This window comes from Octopus bimaculoides, chromosome 16 (genome assembly GCF_046866305.1).
Source record: "Octopus bimaculoides isolate indiv1 chromosome 16, ASM4686630v1, whole genome shotgun sequence".
Taxonomy (NCBI): Eukaryota; Metazoa; Mollusca; class Cephalopoda; order Octopoda; family Octopodidae; genus Octopus; species Octopus bimaculoides.
Window position 1 is genome coordinate 7,203,067 of NC_142943.1, and position 16,426 is coordinate 7,219,492.

At 37.6% G+C, this 16,426-nt stretch overlaps 1 protein-coding gene across 1 annotated transcript in view; it reads right to left on the reverse strand.

Annotated features, from left to right (window-relative positions):
• Positions 1 to 13,456, reverse strand: part of LOC106881590 (proliferation-associated protein 2G4) — a 28,969-nt gene extending 15,513 nt beyond the window's left edge. The window contains exons 1-2 of the mRNA XM_089364067.1: positions 13,278 to 13,456; positions 5,627 to 5,755 (exon numbers count right to left, since the gene is read on the reverse strand). Coding sequence (XP_089220193.1) covers positions 5,627 to 5,755; positions 13,278 to 13,362 — 214 coding nt within the window. The 5' untranslated portion in view covers positions 13,363 to 13,456. The remainder of the gene's footprint in view (positions 1 to 5,626; positions 5,756 to 13,277) is intronic.
• Positions 13,457 to 16,426: the final 2,970 nt, after the last annotated feature.

A 16,426-nucleotide genomic window follows, 5' to 3' on the forward strand; every position in this document is an offset into this window, starting at 1 on the left:
TGCTTTTCTTATTCACATTATTTTGAATTGATCATATACATGATCTTGTAGCTTCAAGATTTGAATGATGTGATTGTTTATATTTAGAATGTCATTGTATGGCAGATGTGAGAGGCTAAACCAGGTCAGTTTAAATATAAAACAGGAAGAATAACTGGGTCAGATATGGCCAGTTTGAATGCCAAAAGGTTAAAATTAAAATAAAATATGAATTTGATCTCTACAACTATTTTCTAGCAACTGCTCGCATCTGCCATTTCTCTGAAGTCACTATATTAACAGTAACTAGAAGCTTTGATCTGGATATGAGCAGACTCAAATCAAAACACCACACACACAATAAGTACAGCACCAACATCCAGTCTGCACTGAATGATAGGAAATCAGTGATTACAAGAATCATGTTTAGATTAACACAAGGCAACAATAAATATCAAGAGATCCTGAAAAGATTGGCTGGACAGTTAGTTATGACCCCTCAGTCACCAAATGACTGAAGAGTAAGTCATGGCCTTATCCACCCAGAGATCATCCCTGGTTGTATGATACAACCTTCCTGGTTTAATCATCATCATCATTTAATATCCGCTTTCCATGCTGGCATGAGTCAGACGATTTGACTGAGGACTGGTGAAACCAGATGGCTACACCAGGCTTCAATCTGGTTTGGCACAGTTTCTACAGCTGGATGCCCTTCCTAATGCCAACCACTCCGAGAGTGTAGTAAAAGTAATCTAAAGTAATTTAAAGTAATCTAAATTAAAACCATCAATGGAAACTTCATATTAATTTGTTTGTTATAAACCCCAGCTTAATTAATACCAACCAAGTTATTTCAACAAAAGCTTTGTTATTAAAATTAATTGAAACAAAGGAAGTGCATTTTAACAAAAATATAGCAACAAAAGGGTTAATCTCAATTAAAAACCTTCTACAAAAATTTTGTGTTAATTTATGTTCCAAACACCAGCTTAATAACGATAAAATCATTTAAATAACGATTAAGTTATTTCACTAATTTTTTTGTTATTTTCAAAATCCATTAAACCAAAAGCAGTATCAAACTGGTAGAAGTGTGATATCCAGAAAGATGCCCGTGTAAAGGACCCCATCCCATTATCTCAAACTGATCAGATGTTTAGTATCTAAATTGCATTTATAGCAACAGATATGGTTGATAGATTATGAGTAACATACTGGAAAAAGATGAAAATGAAAAAACATGGTTTAGTTAGTTTGAAGACGTATCTCAGAGATGATCCGAGATGCATTATCAGTGACGTTTCTGGAGACTTAGACGGCTCTGAATCTTTCGACATCAGACCTCCTCCACCTTTACCCAGTTAAGCTTGACCAAATATCAACTTGTTCCTCAACAACAGAGAACCACATTTATCTGAAGCCATCTAGTGACCATCCCCACAGCTTCAGTGATGGAATGTAGGCTGTCCTTCCCCATTTGCTGCACCAGTAACTACAATCTCAACCAGAGCTATGCAAAGTGGACACCCTACAAGACCCAGACAACTGACTCACAAAGCGCAGCTAGGTTACTTAATGTGGTTTAGTGAATACACAGCCACAACTACCACCAAGACAATGGCTAGTATAGTACGTGTACCATCACAACCAACGTGAGATACTTTAACCCTTCTATCGTATTTCTGAAAACACTTTGTTTCAATTAATTTTGAAAATCTGAAATATTTAGTAAAATAACTGCCATATTTGAACTGATGTAAGGTAGTGCCCTGGCAGAATGGTTAGCACCCTAGACAAAAAGCTTAGAGGCATCCGACTTCAAATTCTGCTGAAGTCAACTTTGCCTTTCATTCATTCAGGGTCAATGTAAACGACTGGCCCCTTTCCCGCCAAATTTCAGATCTTGTGCCTATAACGGAAAGGATAATCAAACTGCTGCTGTTTGGATGAAATTTTGACAGAGGAAAGTTTTAATTTAGATAATGTAAAACAATGGAAGTTTGTAGTAACTTGGGTGAGTTGGTATCAAATAGATCAATCATTTGTTCTCAATATTCCTTGATTTACAACCATTTCCACAGATACAAGAAACAAATTCAATAACTGCTTTTGTTGGGAATTTGGTAAAAACACAAACAAGTTGATTGTGGATCAAATCTTGTTACCCAAACCACCTGTTTTGATATATTACCAATGTATCCAACACCATCTGGATTTATCTATTCACAAATTAAAACTGACATAAATTAAAGATAAAAGTGATATCGTTACCTAAACAATTGTACAATGTCTAACATTGCCCTAACGTGATATTTTGGTGTTCTCAAAATTTTTCCCAAATCCACATTTCCTCCACCATAATTTTGTAACATTTTCAAAAGTTATAGAAATTTCAGATATGGCCAGAAATACTGAATCTTCGAATGAATTTTCAATGCAAATAATAATATTAAAAAAATGCTACAAGTGTAGCGTGGTGGTGGACTTTCAACTTCTGGTAGAGTATAAACAAGATGGCCTACAGTAGTGGAAGTCATGAATTCCAGAAGAGAATGTCGAGGGAACCTTTTAAATATTTCTTCAGCCATAACCATCCCTCATGGGGACATAATTGGTTTCTAGGGTTTATTACCAACATCTCTCAGTTTTAGAACAAACTCAAAGAGCTAATAGTGAAATATTAAAAGTCAAATAGATCCTTCTCTGAGTCATAGACTTATGGGGCCAGTTTCTCGGGTCCTGTGGTGCATGTATTCCCTGCTGGACAGGGACACCTGTCCATTGCAGGACTACTTTCTAACCAGCTGAGAGGATTGGAGCAACATGAAATGAAGTGCCTTGCTCAAGAACACAATGTGCTGTCCAGTCCAGGAATTGAAACTATGATCTTACAATCACAAGTCCAACACCCTAACCACTAGACCACACATGCCTACACAATGTCAAATAGCTATCTATATATTATCTATGTATCTACACTGTTGATAAGCCAAATACTACTGTTTCCGTCTAAGATAAAATTTCTTAGTCAGTATGTTTGTGTTAAAAACAATATAAACGCTGGTTCAATTGCAATCAGTGATTACAAAATAATTTAGTCTAATCCTACCTCTCCCCAGTTTCTTTAATGCCAGGAAGGTAGAAGTTGGATGAAGCAAAACACTAATACTTCCAGTTGGTATAGTTTATATAAAGCGATTGGCAAAGGAGTGAAGAAAGCATTGGGTTGAAGGAGACCCTGTCCAGTGCTAGTGCAACGATAAAATGCACCCAGTGCACACTTTAGAGTGGTTGGCATTAGGAAAGGCATCCAGCTGTACATAATCAATCCAAAAAACAAAACGTACAAATCTGACAGGGCCCATCTCTGAAAGCAGTAACTTCTGATAAGAACAGACTCAAACTGACATACCAGCATGGAAAGCAGACATAAAATGAGGATTATGTTGAAGTGTTGCAAAATAGAGATGTCGTTTAGAAAACCAATAACTGGGAATAAAAGAATAAGCACTACTACAATGATTCTTCTAATCACAATCAGTTTTGGGCAACCACACTAACATGGCTACCAGAACCACACAATACATAACCCATTGTAGCAACTTAACCACTTGTCACAGATCTGGCTGGATCTGTTCACACATGATGCAACTATTAAAACGTGGCCCTAAGTGCATCTTCACCCAGTAACTTAACACACTGGACAGAGAAACTAAGTCTTTCTAGAAATTACCCACCAATTAAAATGGGTTTCAACTCTGAAACCAGCCTCTACCTCAACTACAATGCCCACCTACCACCCTGACAACCAACTACACTCTCTTCACAACCAACTCTAAATAGAACATGGAACTCTTGAATTGAGCATCTCACCTTCAACATCTTATGGAAACACACTGCCTCAGCCCCTGACTTCTCGAGGTTCCAGACAAAACCCAGAAACAAAGGACCTCCATATATGGACCTTTAGACAAAGGGAAACAATTCTGCATCAAGCAATGGAATACCCAACTAGGATGAAATCACTCCCACCATAACCAGTCAATTGGAATTCTTCATCTAACCCACCAGCTAAAAAACGAATACCAACTGGACGAATGTAACTTGAGAGGATTTTCCAATAAAATTTAATCAGTTTTTGTCACTGTAAACAAACTTCCTATCATCTACAAACTCATTCACAGATAATTGCAAACAACAGTTTGTATGATGGTGACATTTGCTTCCAATTAGGGTGCAACATCACCAAAGGTCTCGAAGATTGAAGACCAGAGACATGAACACACACACACACACAATGGGCTTCTTTTATTTTCTGTCAATCAAATCTACTCACAAGGCTTTGAAGTTGAACACCATATCTTCATATCTATCTGGTCGATTTCAGGCTCAAAATCAGAAGAGATCCATTAGTACCAAGTTAAACCCACCAGCAGAGATCTATCTGTGCACTGTAAATCAGCCCCTACCAACCAGGGGCCAGGGTCATCTACATACACAATAGAGTTTTGTATATAGACAGACAAAGCAAAGCAAGAGATAGAACAGTCAATATCAAATACTTTGAAATGGTGATAATGGTTAACAGGTACCCAGCATCATTTACCAGACACTGGGCTGGCAGTAAACCAGAGAAAGTCCACACCCCAGCTACGGTACCCACTTTCTAAATCTGTCGCCCACTGATTATAAAATCAGTTTTATAGAATTGTACTCAACACACTGAGCCTTCACTAAAATACCTGGGTTGGGAGTCGGTCTGTACATGATAACAATGTTTGTATGCTGGCCAAATGCCATATCAACAATATGGATATGTGTGTACATGGGATTATGCAAGGGTACCATGTAGCATGTAATAACTGTGGTAAAACTTACATGTAGCAGTGGTTAGGTGGTTTGAGATAGAGTAACCTGTTCTTTGATTTCACAACCTCAGTCACTCTAGAGCAGTGCTCCGCAACCATTTTTCACTTGCGGTACACTTATATTCTTTTCAAAATTCGGCAGCACACCTGAACTAAAAATATAACTAAAAGTATAGGGAGAAAGATTATATTCAGGTTACACTGCAGCACACCAGAGTGTCACGGCATATCGGTGGTGGAGCACTGCCCTAGAGTGATCTGTAGTCATGCTTATATTTCAAAATAACCCTTCACAATGGAAGGAAAAAAGCAGGTCCTTAAATCTGTTTTGGGGAAGGCATGACTACTGGATCAAATCTCCAACATTTCCATCTCTTAAATCCGATTATAATCTCTGTTGATTATATACCGCCTTTCTTTCAATTAATTTAGAAAACCATGGAGGACCAATTAAAATAACTATCATTATCAAGCTACTATTAAGCAAGAAGTCCACGTTAATTTGAATCCTTTTGGTATTATATTTCTATCGAAATAGACTGCTTTTGTTTCAATTAATTTTGAAAATAATGATGAATTAGTAAAAATAACTTTGTTGTTTTTAAGTTGGTGTTTGGAACATAAACATGAAATTTTGATGGAAGATTTAACTCAGATCAATTTAAAGCAATTTAGTTTGTATCAGAAAAACAGCAGTTTCAGATAAGTTGGTTACAAAAAGTTTAAACAAGTGTTTTTTTTGTTTGTTTTTTTTAAAAATAAAATAAATTCTTTACCTTTTTTCATTTCTTTATCTTTCTTGAATACTTTAGATGTTTCTTCAAGCAATAATTCATCTCCAAATTTGCAAATTTGGATGACAGATTTACCAGCTTTACATTCTCCAATGACAAGTTTTAGGATTCCTGTAGAAGAAAAAGCATTTGGTAAAAGTTAATAATGGAAATGGAGGGAGGGGGGTCTCTAGACCACCTGATCTTGCATATTTGCATATAACACAAGTTTAAAACCCTTTTTGCAGCCATTGCCTTCGTTTCAGTTAATTTTGATAAAATAGCAATTTAATATAACAAATTTGTCATCGTTAAGCTGGTGTTTGGAACATAAATTAGCATAAAACTTGAAAGTTTTAATTTAGATCACTTTAGAACAAGAGGGAACTTATATCACAGAAATAGGGAGTCACAGGTAGGTTGGCATCAAAAGGGTTAAACTTTTTAGCATCTAAACTGGCCACATCTGGCAAAAAATATTGTATTTGTTTTATGCTTAAATTGGACAAACAGTCTCTCATGCCTACCTGACAATGTCATACTAAAAGTAGACAATCCCAACATTGAAATCTCAAAGGTATGAGGTAACGCATGATTGATTCAAATCAATGGGAATAAATAAGCATTACATTTGACAGAATAATCTGGATGCTAAGGGGTAAATATTTTATGCTACATAACTAATAGCAACACAACGGCTTCACCAGTGAATCAGTAACTAAGTCATAAATGTACAACCCTTTACCAATTTATAGCACGGAATACTATTACAAAACAAAAGTGAAAGTGAAGTTTGTGTGTGAAATGTTTTCTGAATGGCTACCTGTATGATGTATGTGATTCGATTACAACACACAATCACAAATCCAGATTATTGCCAAGCCAAAAGCAACTCCAATCTCTATCGTCATAGAGTCAATTCTTGTAAACAGAAAAACTCTCCCTGTATACTATAAAACCTACAACACTACAGAAACATTCAAAACAAAATTCTTCAGTCAAGGAGACAGGAAGAATATAAAGCAGAGACACAAGTCCAGCTTTATCAAGTGGGTCAGTTTATTTCTAAAACCAGATTTCCAGAATTGATATTTTAACTTAGAAATGTCAAATTTCGCATCAGAGATGGCAGCTTCAGGATAACAATATGACATACACACACACACACAGGTACAAGCATGGCTGTGCAGTAAGAAGGCGGTGAGCTGGCAGAGTGGTTAGCACACCGGGCGAAATGATTAGTGGTATTTCGTCTGCCGTTACGTTCTGAGTTCAAATTCCGCCGAGGTTGACTTTGCCTTTCATCCTTTCGGGGTCGATTAAATTAAGTACCAACCACAAACTGAACGAGCTTTGTGAGTGGATTTGGTTGGTGGAATCTAAAAGCCTGTTGTGTGTTTGTGTCTCCTTCTCTTAACATCATGTGACAATTGTAAATGAGTGTCACTGTCATACAAGCAGTGTTGTTCATTTGTTATTCTGCAAGAATATGTCTGGCCATGGGTAAGTATTACCTTACTTGGAAATGGGTGAGGGTTAGCAACAGGAAGGGCATTTAGCCATAGTAAATCTGACCATAATAAACTGTAGATGACAGTATCATGGAAAACTACTATTTTAGTTGAATGTATCAACCCCAGTACTTCTAAGTCAACCCTTAATAAAACGCAAAGTATTTTCTCCACTCCCTATTTTTTTCAAGTCATTTCCCTTCAAGCCACACACCAGGGTGAGAGTAGTTCCACTGAACAGGCTACAAATATCTTATTTACAAAGGAAGCTCACTAAAAGTCAAGCCAGGTATATTTAGTAGAACCAAATGGTCATCTTTCTGAGTCATAACTATTACTTCTCAGCTGTTTGACCATGATCAAAAGTGTACTGCTTAAACCCTGGCCATTCAGTCTGAATTGAATCCAGACTTTGGGCATTACACAAGAATGGTGCAACATGGTTCATTACTCCTAAAAGTCACAAATGAAAGAGAGACATGCTGTTTAGTTTTAACCCTTTTGTTTCAATTAAAAATGATACTTGTTGTTATTATCAAGCTGGTGTTTGGAGGATTTTAATTTGATCACTTTAACTGTTTCATTATATTTCTGTTGAAATACACTGTTTTTGTTTTAATTTTGGAAATAATGAAGTGGGACATTTTAATTTACATAATTTTAAAAACAAAGCTTGTATCACAGGACCAAGGGCAGTATCATATAGGTCAATTTTCAATGGAAATATGTTTGACCACCAAGCTGTTTGTTGTACAAAGGACCAGTGAAAAATATTACCTGACTTGGAAATAGAGAGAGGATTCAGCTATTGAAAGTGTGCCTCAACAAATTCCGTCTGACCCATGTCAGAATGGAAAAGTGAACATTGAAACAATGAATGATGTTCCTTCCACTTGATTTGTTTAACATTTCTTCACCCATCTGTTATCCTCCATACACATCATATATGATCTTCCCACCTGACACACTACAAAGGTTTCCCCCAAAAGCCCTCACACCCAACTTTCAGCTCCTCTATGTTGAGAATACACATCTAACAGCCCATGCTCACCTCATTTCTTTTCAGACAGGTTTCGTTTATTCCAGTTAATTGGAAAACAAAAACCTTTCTAATTAGTTTGATCAGGTTTTTTTTGGCAAATAATACCATTGTTCTTAAAGACAATAATTATTCTAACAGGTCATAATTGACCGGATAGTGAGTTATTTGGTCAGGTGACATTCAGCATAGAGAATATCCTTTAAATGTAATATTTTGATGAAACCCCTCCATGGCCAACCTGCTAGAAACAGCAAACCAAATTTTCCTAAAATCACGGTGATAATGTAGTCCAAGACATTAAAAAAAAACCCAAAAAACACAAAGAATGGTCAGAGAATGTTTCGACTGGAGGTCTGCTTGCTCAGGACTGATTTGGGGTTGGAGAGTTAAGGTAAATGCTTTTGATATAAAGTTACATTTATCAGATTGCTTTCAGGTATATCTTTGAGATTCAGATGTGGCCCTGTTATCTATGACAGTTGGCAGAAATAGCAGTGAACAGAACAAAGATGAAAACGTCCTTGTGTGTGTGTGCGCGCACGTGCATGCAAATGTCATTTTAATAGCCACTTTTCCATGCTAGCATGGTTTAGACAGAGTTTACTGAGGCTGATCTTCTATGGCTGAATGCCCTTCCAGTTTACAAGTAAGGCTATACTTCCCTATGATCAGGCATGTTTTCATAGAAGATTGGAAACAAACGACACAGCTTACATGATGGTGACTATCAAAACTATCACACAATGTCAAGACAGAGATAGTGAAACACACACACACAATATATATTCAAACTCGTTTCAGTTTCCATCTACCAAATTCACTCTCACAAGGGGTTAGAATACAAAAAGACACTAGCCAAAGGTGTTATGTAATGGGATTGAACCTGAATCCAGGCAGTTGGGAAGCAAACTTCTTACCACACAGCCATGCCTGCACTTCATATATATATAAATTCTTGCTTCAGTCATTGGATAGCAGCCATGCTGGGACAAGACTTTGAAGAGTTTTTGCTTGATTAAACTGACCTCAGCATTTATTTTCATGTTTGGCACTTATTCTATCAATCTCATATTTCCAAACCATTAAGTCACAGAGACAAAAAAAACAAAAAACAAAAAAAAACAAAAACTTGTCAAGTGATGAAACACGAACACACACAACAGGCTTCTGTATAGTTCCTGTTGGCCACATACACTTCAAAGTCACTTGTCCGGGGCTATAGTAGAAGACACCAAGATGGTGAGCAATGAGATTGAACCTGAAATCATGGTGGTTCTACAATGAACCACAGAGCCACGCATGCATTATTACACACACACACACACACAAACTTATGTGGAGTTAAAAATCCCAAGGACCATGGATTCTGCTTTTCCTTTCTCTCAGACCGCCACTAGGATAGTAAAATAAAACAGTTCACTGTGGTTCCACGAAGAGTCAAATATAATATTTCCTCTCATTGCAAAAACCTCTGAGGATTGGCAGATTGATGCACTTACGCAATGACAACCAACGAAATTTAATAGGTTAGACAACATTAGTAAAGTTCTACTGTGAAAGAGTCATTATTATGTCTTGCCATCTTATTAAGGGAACCAAGACTGAAACGTGAGTAGCTCCAGGAAGAAATTTTATTTACCATTTTTAAAAAACTGAACATTACCAAAGCTTCACAGAATAGCTGAGTCTCACACACTAATTGCTGTATATTGTCAACATTCACTTGGAAGATTAAATTAACCCAAGTACCTCCACTCTATATCTCCCCAGGTTAATTTGTACTCCTTAACGTTATATTATTCTGGAATCAGTCCAACTAATTCTGCTCTGTTACCCCTACCAAAAAGCAACTATTCAGCCCTTACATACCCCAAGGCGACAACGTTATCTTTAGTTTTACAACTGCCTTAATTTTCTGTATAACAGCCATACAGAATCATCATACATACATACTTATGAACAAGGTACGTTTGGTGGCGGGTCTCTATTTCAACCAGTCACTGTGACCGTAAATATACTGTCAAGGCTCCATCATAGCCCAAGACGTCTCTGGAACAGCAGAATTTAATTACTTATTTACACCGCATTTGGAGCCAAGCTGGGTCGTGTATGCACAGAATAGCGGGACCTGTTCGTTTCCCCACCTAGATTGACATACACGTCTATATATATTATATACTTAGGTAACATTTACGAAAGTGTAGGCAACCCAGGAATGGTCACAAAAAATTATCTAGACAAAGAGCCGCAGTTAATAGCCGTGCGCTGCTAACAGCATTGTGTCACAACTGATTTGACACCAGTGACTAGTGAGGGAGGGGTGGAGTCAGACACTCACCATCGCTATTAACCCCCTCCTAGCGAAGGGAGAAAAGGGGGGAAAAAGTTGTAAAAAAACAGAAAAAATATCGCAAGAAATTTGGTCCACCACGCAAGGGACTTAATCTATTGTGTGTGTGTGTGTGTAGACGGAATAAGTTTACATAGAAAATCTGGGTTATTTTTATATAATTTTTGTTGCTGTTGAAATAATGAAATTGATTAACGATGGTGCTGAGTGGAAATTATTAATATTAATAATAATTAATGACGTCTATTTACAATGAGATATACGAGGTGGCAAAAAGAGAAAAAGACTGTGAGAAGAAAATAGCTGCGGGAAGCATTGCACGTGGAGTATCGACAAATCCTAATGGTAGATTACCGAGCACAACTACATATGCATTACACACACACACTCGGATATACACACATATATATATCTATCTAATATTATTTATATATATATATATATATATACATACATGTGTGTGTGTGCGTGATGCAATGAAAGAACAGAAGCAGAGAAGTGTGGTTTTATGAAAAAAGAAACTGGCCTTATTGCACCACATGGCCTACTTCTTTGTAACTGAAGCTTGCCAAGTAGACACACGCTTATTTCTATTGTCCAGCCGGCGGAGTAGCCACCGGGAGAACCGATGGTTTTCGGGGGGTTTTTTTACACCCCACCACCACCATCTATATATCCCGTTCTTTATAAAATAGTACGAAAGGGGACAGAGGGTAGATCGATCTCTCAACTCTCCAGATTTTATATATATATATTAGATATATTTCAATGATCACCTTAAGGATCTACGTAAAATTAAGTACCATTAGCGAGTCCAGCAATCTTATATCTGTTTTAAAATTATTACTTATTATCAATGGCAAATATTAAAGGTTTAATAGAATATAATTTCACAGAAGTTATGAAATAAAAGGGATCGACTATCGAAATAGAGAGAGACAGGATTAACAAGCACTGTCTGTAGTCATTTTTAGTTTATAACGGGAAAAATGTAAGTACTTTGCGGACTTAGAATATGAACATATAAATATATATACACATACACACATTCACACGTGTATAAATGCGAGAGTACTGGGTTATATTGGATCACCACCACAGATATTTTGAGATAGATATATGTATTTTAATTTTGTAGTCATCTATTCGTTTTAGGCACTGTGAACCACATACAGAGTAATATGACAAGCCGAACACATGAGAAATATATATATATATATACATATTCACACGCACACACAAGGGGAATACTTCTACGTGATAGGATTAGCGGAATCCAAATTTCAACGTTACCACATCAAACAAATGGACTGGTCATGGATAGAACACCTTTACTCATAACAGTACTCGATCAAGATTGGCCCGGTGTTAAACTACTACACCAAGCACACACACACACAATCTGTTTAGACAAACACACGCGTGTAGTTTTTGAGGTGAATTTTTCTTATTTTCAACGTTCCGTTTTTCACCCTCTTCGTACCTATCTCTCCTTATACATACATATATATATATAAATAGCTAGATGTGTGTGTGTGTGTATATATATATATATAAATAGCTAGATGTGTGTCTATATATATACATATATACGGTTACATATATAGGATTCACACGAAGACAGTAAGACCACATACATATAGTGTGTCAAATAAATGACACAAAATTTAAAAACCAACAGAAAAAAAACCCTTCGAATCTATCACAAAATATAAGTTAATATTTCACAATATTAACAAAATGAGACAGAAAAAAAACCTGAGAGAGAGAGAGAAGGCCTTAAAAAAATCAAGATAGAGAGAGAAGGAAATGAAAATATATCGGTGAAGAAAGCATGTGTTCTTGCCGTCCAATTAGTGGGTGACAAAACAAGGAACTGTGCCATATGTAAAGCATGTGGTGTTGCTGCTCGTCTTCTATTATTGTGGATTTGAAGTACTTTCCCACTTAGATTCTTTCGGTTCCATCAACCAAGAACTTTCAATGCTGTTCTTGAAACTAAACAGACGAACGATCGGGGTATATATTTAAAGGAACTATAATATATTTCAGTTATCTACATGTGTATGAACGGGTATATATAAATATAGAGACGGATATATATATATATATATATATATATACGAGTATTATATATATACATGGTTGTGTCAGGCTGACTGCGTGTTGGTTGGGAGACCAGTGTTAATTAATTTTGATTTTATTAATTGGTTAATTTAAATGTATGAAAGTAATTTTAAAAATATATATGGGTATGGTTGTAGTTTGAAATTACTGAACTATAATAATGATTATTATTATTATTATTTAGCGGTGATGGTGATAACGATACATGTGCTGCATATATATAAGGGCATATGAGTGTAGAAGACCACAAATTCATGTCTATATATATATGTGGAGAAATATATACATATTAAGTTATATATGTGTGTATATATACAGTTTATATGGAAAGAAGAGGTACGTTGCTTAAAAAAAGTGAATGGAAAAAACTATAAAGGAAAAAGTGAAAATGATAAAAGCTTTACAGAAAGAAAGAGTAAAGGAGAGACGAGAGAGAGAGGAGAAAGAGGATAGATGATAATAGAGAGGGGGACAAGAGAGAATGAGAGAGGGGATTTGAGAGATAGAATGGTGGATATATATATGTGTGTTATTTCTTTACGAAGAAAGGAATTGTTTTAGGCGAAAAAAGTGAAGATTTAATGAGAAGTGGATTGAAGGTATTTTTTCGTTTGTTTAACGTACCATTGACCATGTCGCCGACCATTTTATATTTGGTGACGACTAAATCCTGGGCAGGAGAATTCTCGGTGTCTTCTTTGTCAGCCATGTTGGAAGTATTGAAGAGTTCCAAGTGAAAGGAAGGCGGGAACGACGACGACCAGCCTCACTCTCACCTTCAAACAACAACACCGCCGCCGCCGCCGCATATACGCATACGTACTTTGACACACACACACACACACATTCATACCTACTCATGCACGCACTCACATGTACAGAAATACGTACTGACGCACGCACATACAGACAGATGCGCGCATACACATAAGTAAAGGTACATACACATAGATACATACGGATGCGCGCACAAACACAGACATGTACTGACACCAGAGCACGCACGCACATACATATCTGTACTAACGCGCACACTTACATACTGACAGACGCATAGTCATACAGACGGCTACAAGGCACACATACGTGCTGATCCCTACATATATATATATATACACAGTCCTACCAACATATATATACACTCTCTCCACGCTTCTATTCTTCGTTCATTTTTATCTTGTTACTCGTTGAAATTTCCCTCCTCCTGCACCTCATTTCATTGTACCCCTATTCACCAACACATTCTCTCTCTCTATCTATCTATCTATCTATCAACCTACCTATTTATATTTTACCTTGCTTCCTCGGTTTTCTATTCTCTCACTTTTACTTTTTTTACATTTTCCCTCTCCTAATTCTCTCTCTCTCTCTCTCTCTTTCTTCCCTTTCTATCTCTCCCTCTGTCTGTCTCTTCCCTTTCTATTCCCCCCTCTCTGTGTGTCACTTTCCCTTCCTATCTCCCCTTCTCTCTACACGGTCTATCTCTCCTACTCTCTCTCTAAATTATATCTTTCTCTTCGTTTTCATTTCTTTCCATACCTCTTCTCTTCTCCTCCTCACGCTTTCCCTTTCTCTCTAACTTTTCTTCTCTCTATTTAATTTTTTCTGTCTCTTTCTCCTCCCCCTCTCTCTTTACTACCACACTTTTATTCTTCCCTCTGTCTCTCATTTACACACGTCCCTATTACTATCCTGTTACCCTTCTTCAATACCCCACTCCCTACTTCTCTCTCCCCAGACACACATGCGTGTCCAAGTCGCCCGTGCGTTCCCTTATTTCATCCAGGACCCGCTTTTATTGTCTACCACTGTTTTCACAAGTCACATTTTGTTTATGATTCCTTATATACCAACCCAAGACCCCTGCAGCCCTCTCTATTTTCCCTATCGCTGTGGCCCTTTTGTCCCCTCCCTACTTCACCCTGTCCTGTCACTCACCCCATCAGATGCAAGATCACTTTTCTATGCCCTCCCCTTTTTATTCTTTAGAATTTAGTTTCACTTTTTCTTTTTCTATTCTCCCCCTCCCCTCCCCTCTCTATATATTCTTTTATTTGTTTCAGTCATTTGACTGCGGCCATGCTGAAGCACCAAGGACTTATTCTTTGTAAGCCTAGTACTTATTTTATTGGTTCTTTATGCCGAACCGCTAAGTTACGAGGAACATAAGCACACCACCATCGGTTGTCAAGCGATGTTGAGGTGGGGGGGGGAGTACAAACACAGACACATAAACACACACACACACACATATATATATACGACGGACTACCAAATCCTCTCACAAGGCTTTGGTCGGCCCGGGGCTATAGTAGAAGACACCTGCCCAAAGTGTCACACTGTGGGACTGAACCCGGAACCATGTGGTTGGTAAGCAAGCTACTTACCACACAGCCACTCCTGCGCCTATATATATACTTATCTATTTATTTCTGTACCTCTCTATCTTCCTATGTGTGTATATACTTTGATAAGTACGGTGAACGAAACTTTCGACCCTTGAGTCACTTCCTAACATCTGTCGAATCAAAATATATTGTACACACAAACACACGTATATGTATAAATATGTGTGTGTGTGTGTAACACGTTTCAGCTGGGGAGTTACAGCCATGCTGGGGCACCGCTGTTAACTTTGAGAGATTATTTCAGCCTGACGAGACAGGTTCGTTTGACAAGCCTTGAAGACTCTGAGTCAAATGGTTATTAATCCTTCAACATTCAAGTTATTCTGTCAAATGTAATGTATATTTATTTACTCTGTTTTGGATATTAATCATACATTATCTTGTAGCTTTGTGATTTAAATGGTGTCATCGTCATCGTCATCATCATCGTTTAACGTCCGTTTTCCATGCTGGCATGGGTTGGACGGTTCGACTGGGGTCTGGGAAGCCAGGAGGCTGCACCATGCTCCAGTCTGATCAGGCAGTGTTTCTACGGCTGGATGCCCTTCCTAACGGCAACCACTCCAAAAGCGTAGTGGGTGCCTTTTACATGCCACCGGCATGGGGGCCAATCAAGGCGGCACTGGCACCGACCACGTTTGGATGGTGCTTTTTATGTGCCACTGGCACAGGAGCCAAGCGTGGCAAGGGGCCTGGCATCGACCACGTTTGGATGGTGCTTTTTAAATGTCACTGGCACAGGAGCCAAGGGGGCTGGCATCGACCATGTTCGGATGGTGCTTTTTACGTGCCACCACAACAGGGAGCCAGAGAAGCGGCGCTGGCATCAACCACAATTTCCATTTAATTGTGGTTTAATGAGAAGCCAAACCTGGCCAATTTGAATGTAAAACAAGTAGAATATTTCAGCTTGATATGGTCAGTTGAAAGGCTAAAGGGTTAAATAATACAGCATGTTTAAAAAGTCTCTCCGCAGTGAATTTTTTCCATCCTGCCCATCACTGTGGCGCTACTCCAAGAGTTTTTCAGTGAACGGATTATTTCAAAGGGACTTTAGCCACCAAGATCAGCTTATTTATCACTGTGAAACTTTTTTTCTGTGGAACAAGTAAAGGATCAGTGTACAAGAATTACCTGAAAACCATTCAATACTTACTGTGGAGAGACTTTTTGAACAGCCTGTATGTGTAACTCCTACCGCATGTATGTGTTAAGCATGAATTTTCTTTTGTTTGTCCATTCACACTCATTCATATTATATATGCGTGTGTGTATAGTGAATATAAGGGGTTATAATCCAAGCTGTGTCTGTATACACACACACACACACATTAATGATATGACTAGGAAGGTCAATCACAATGA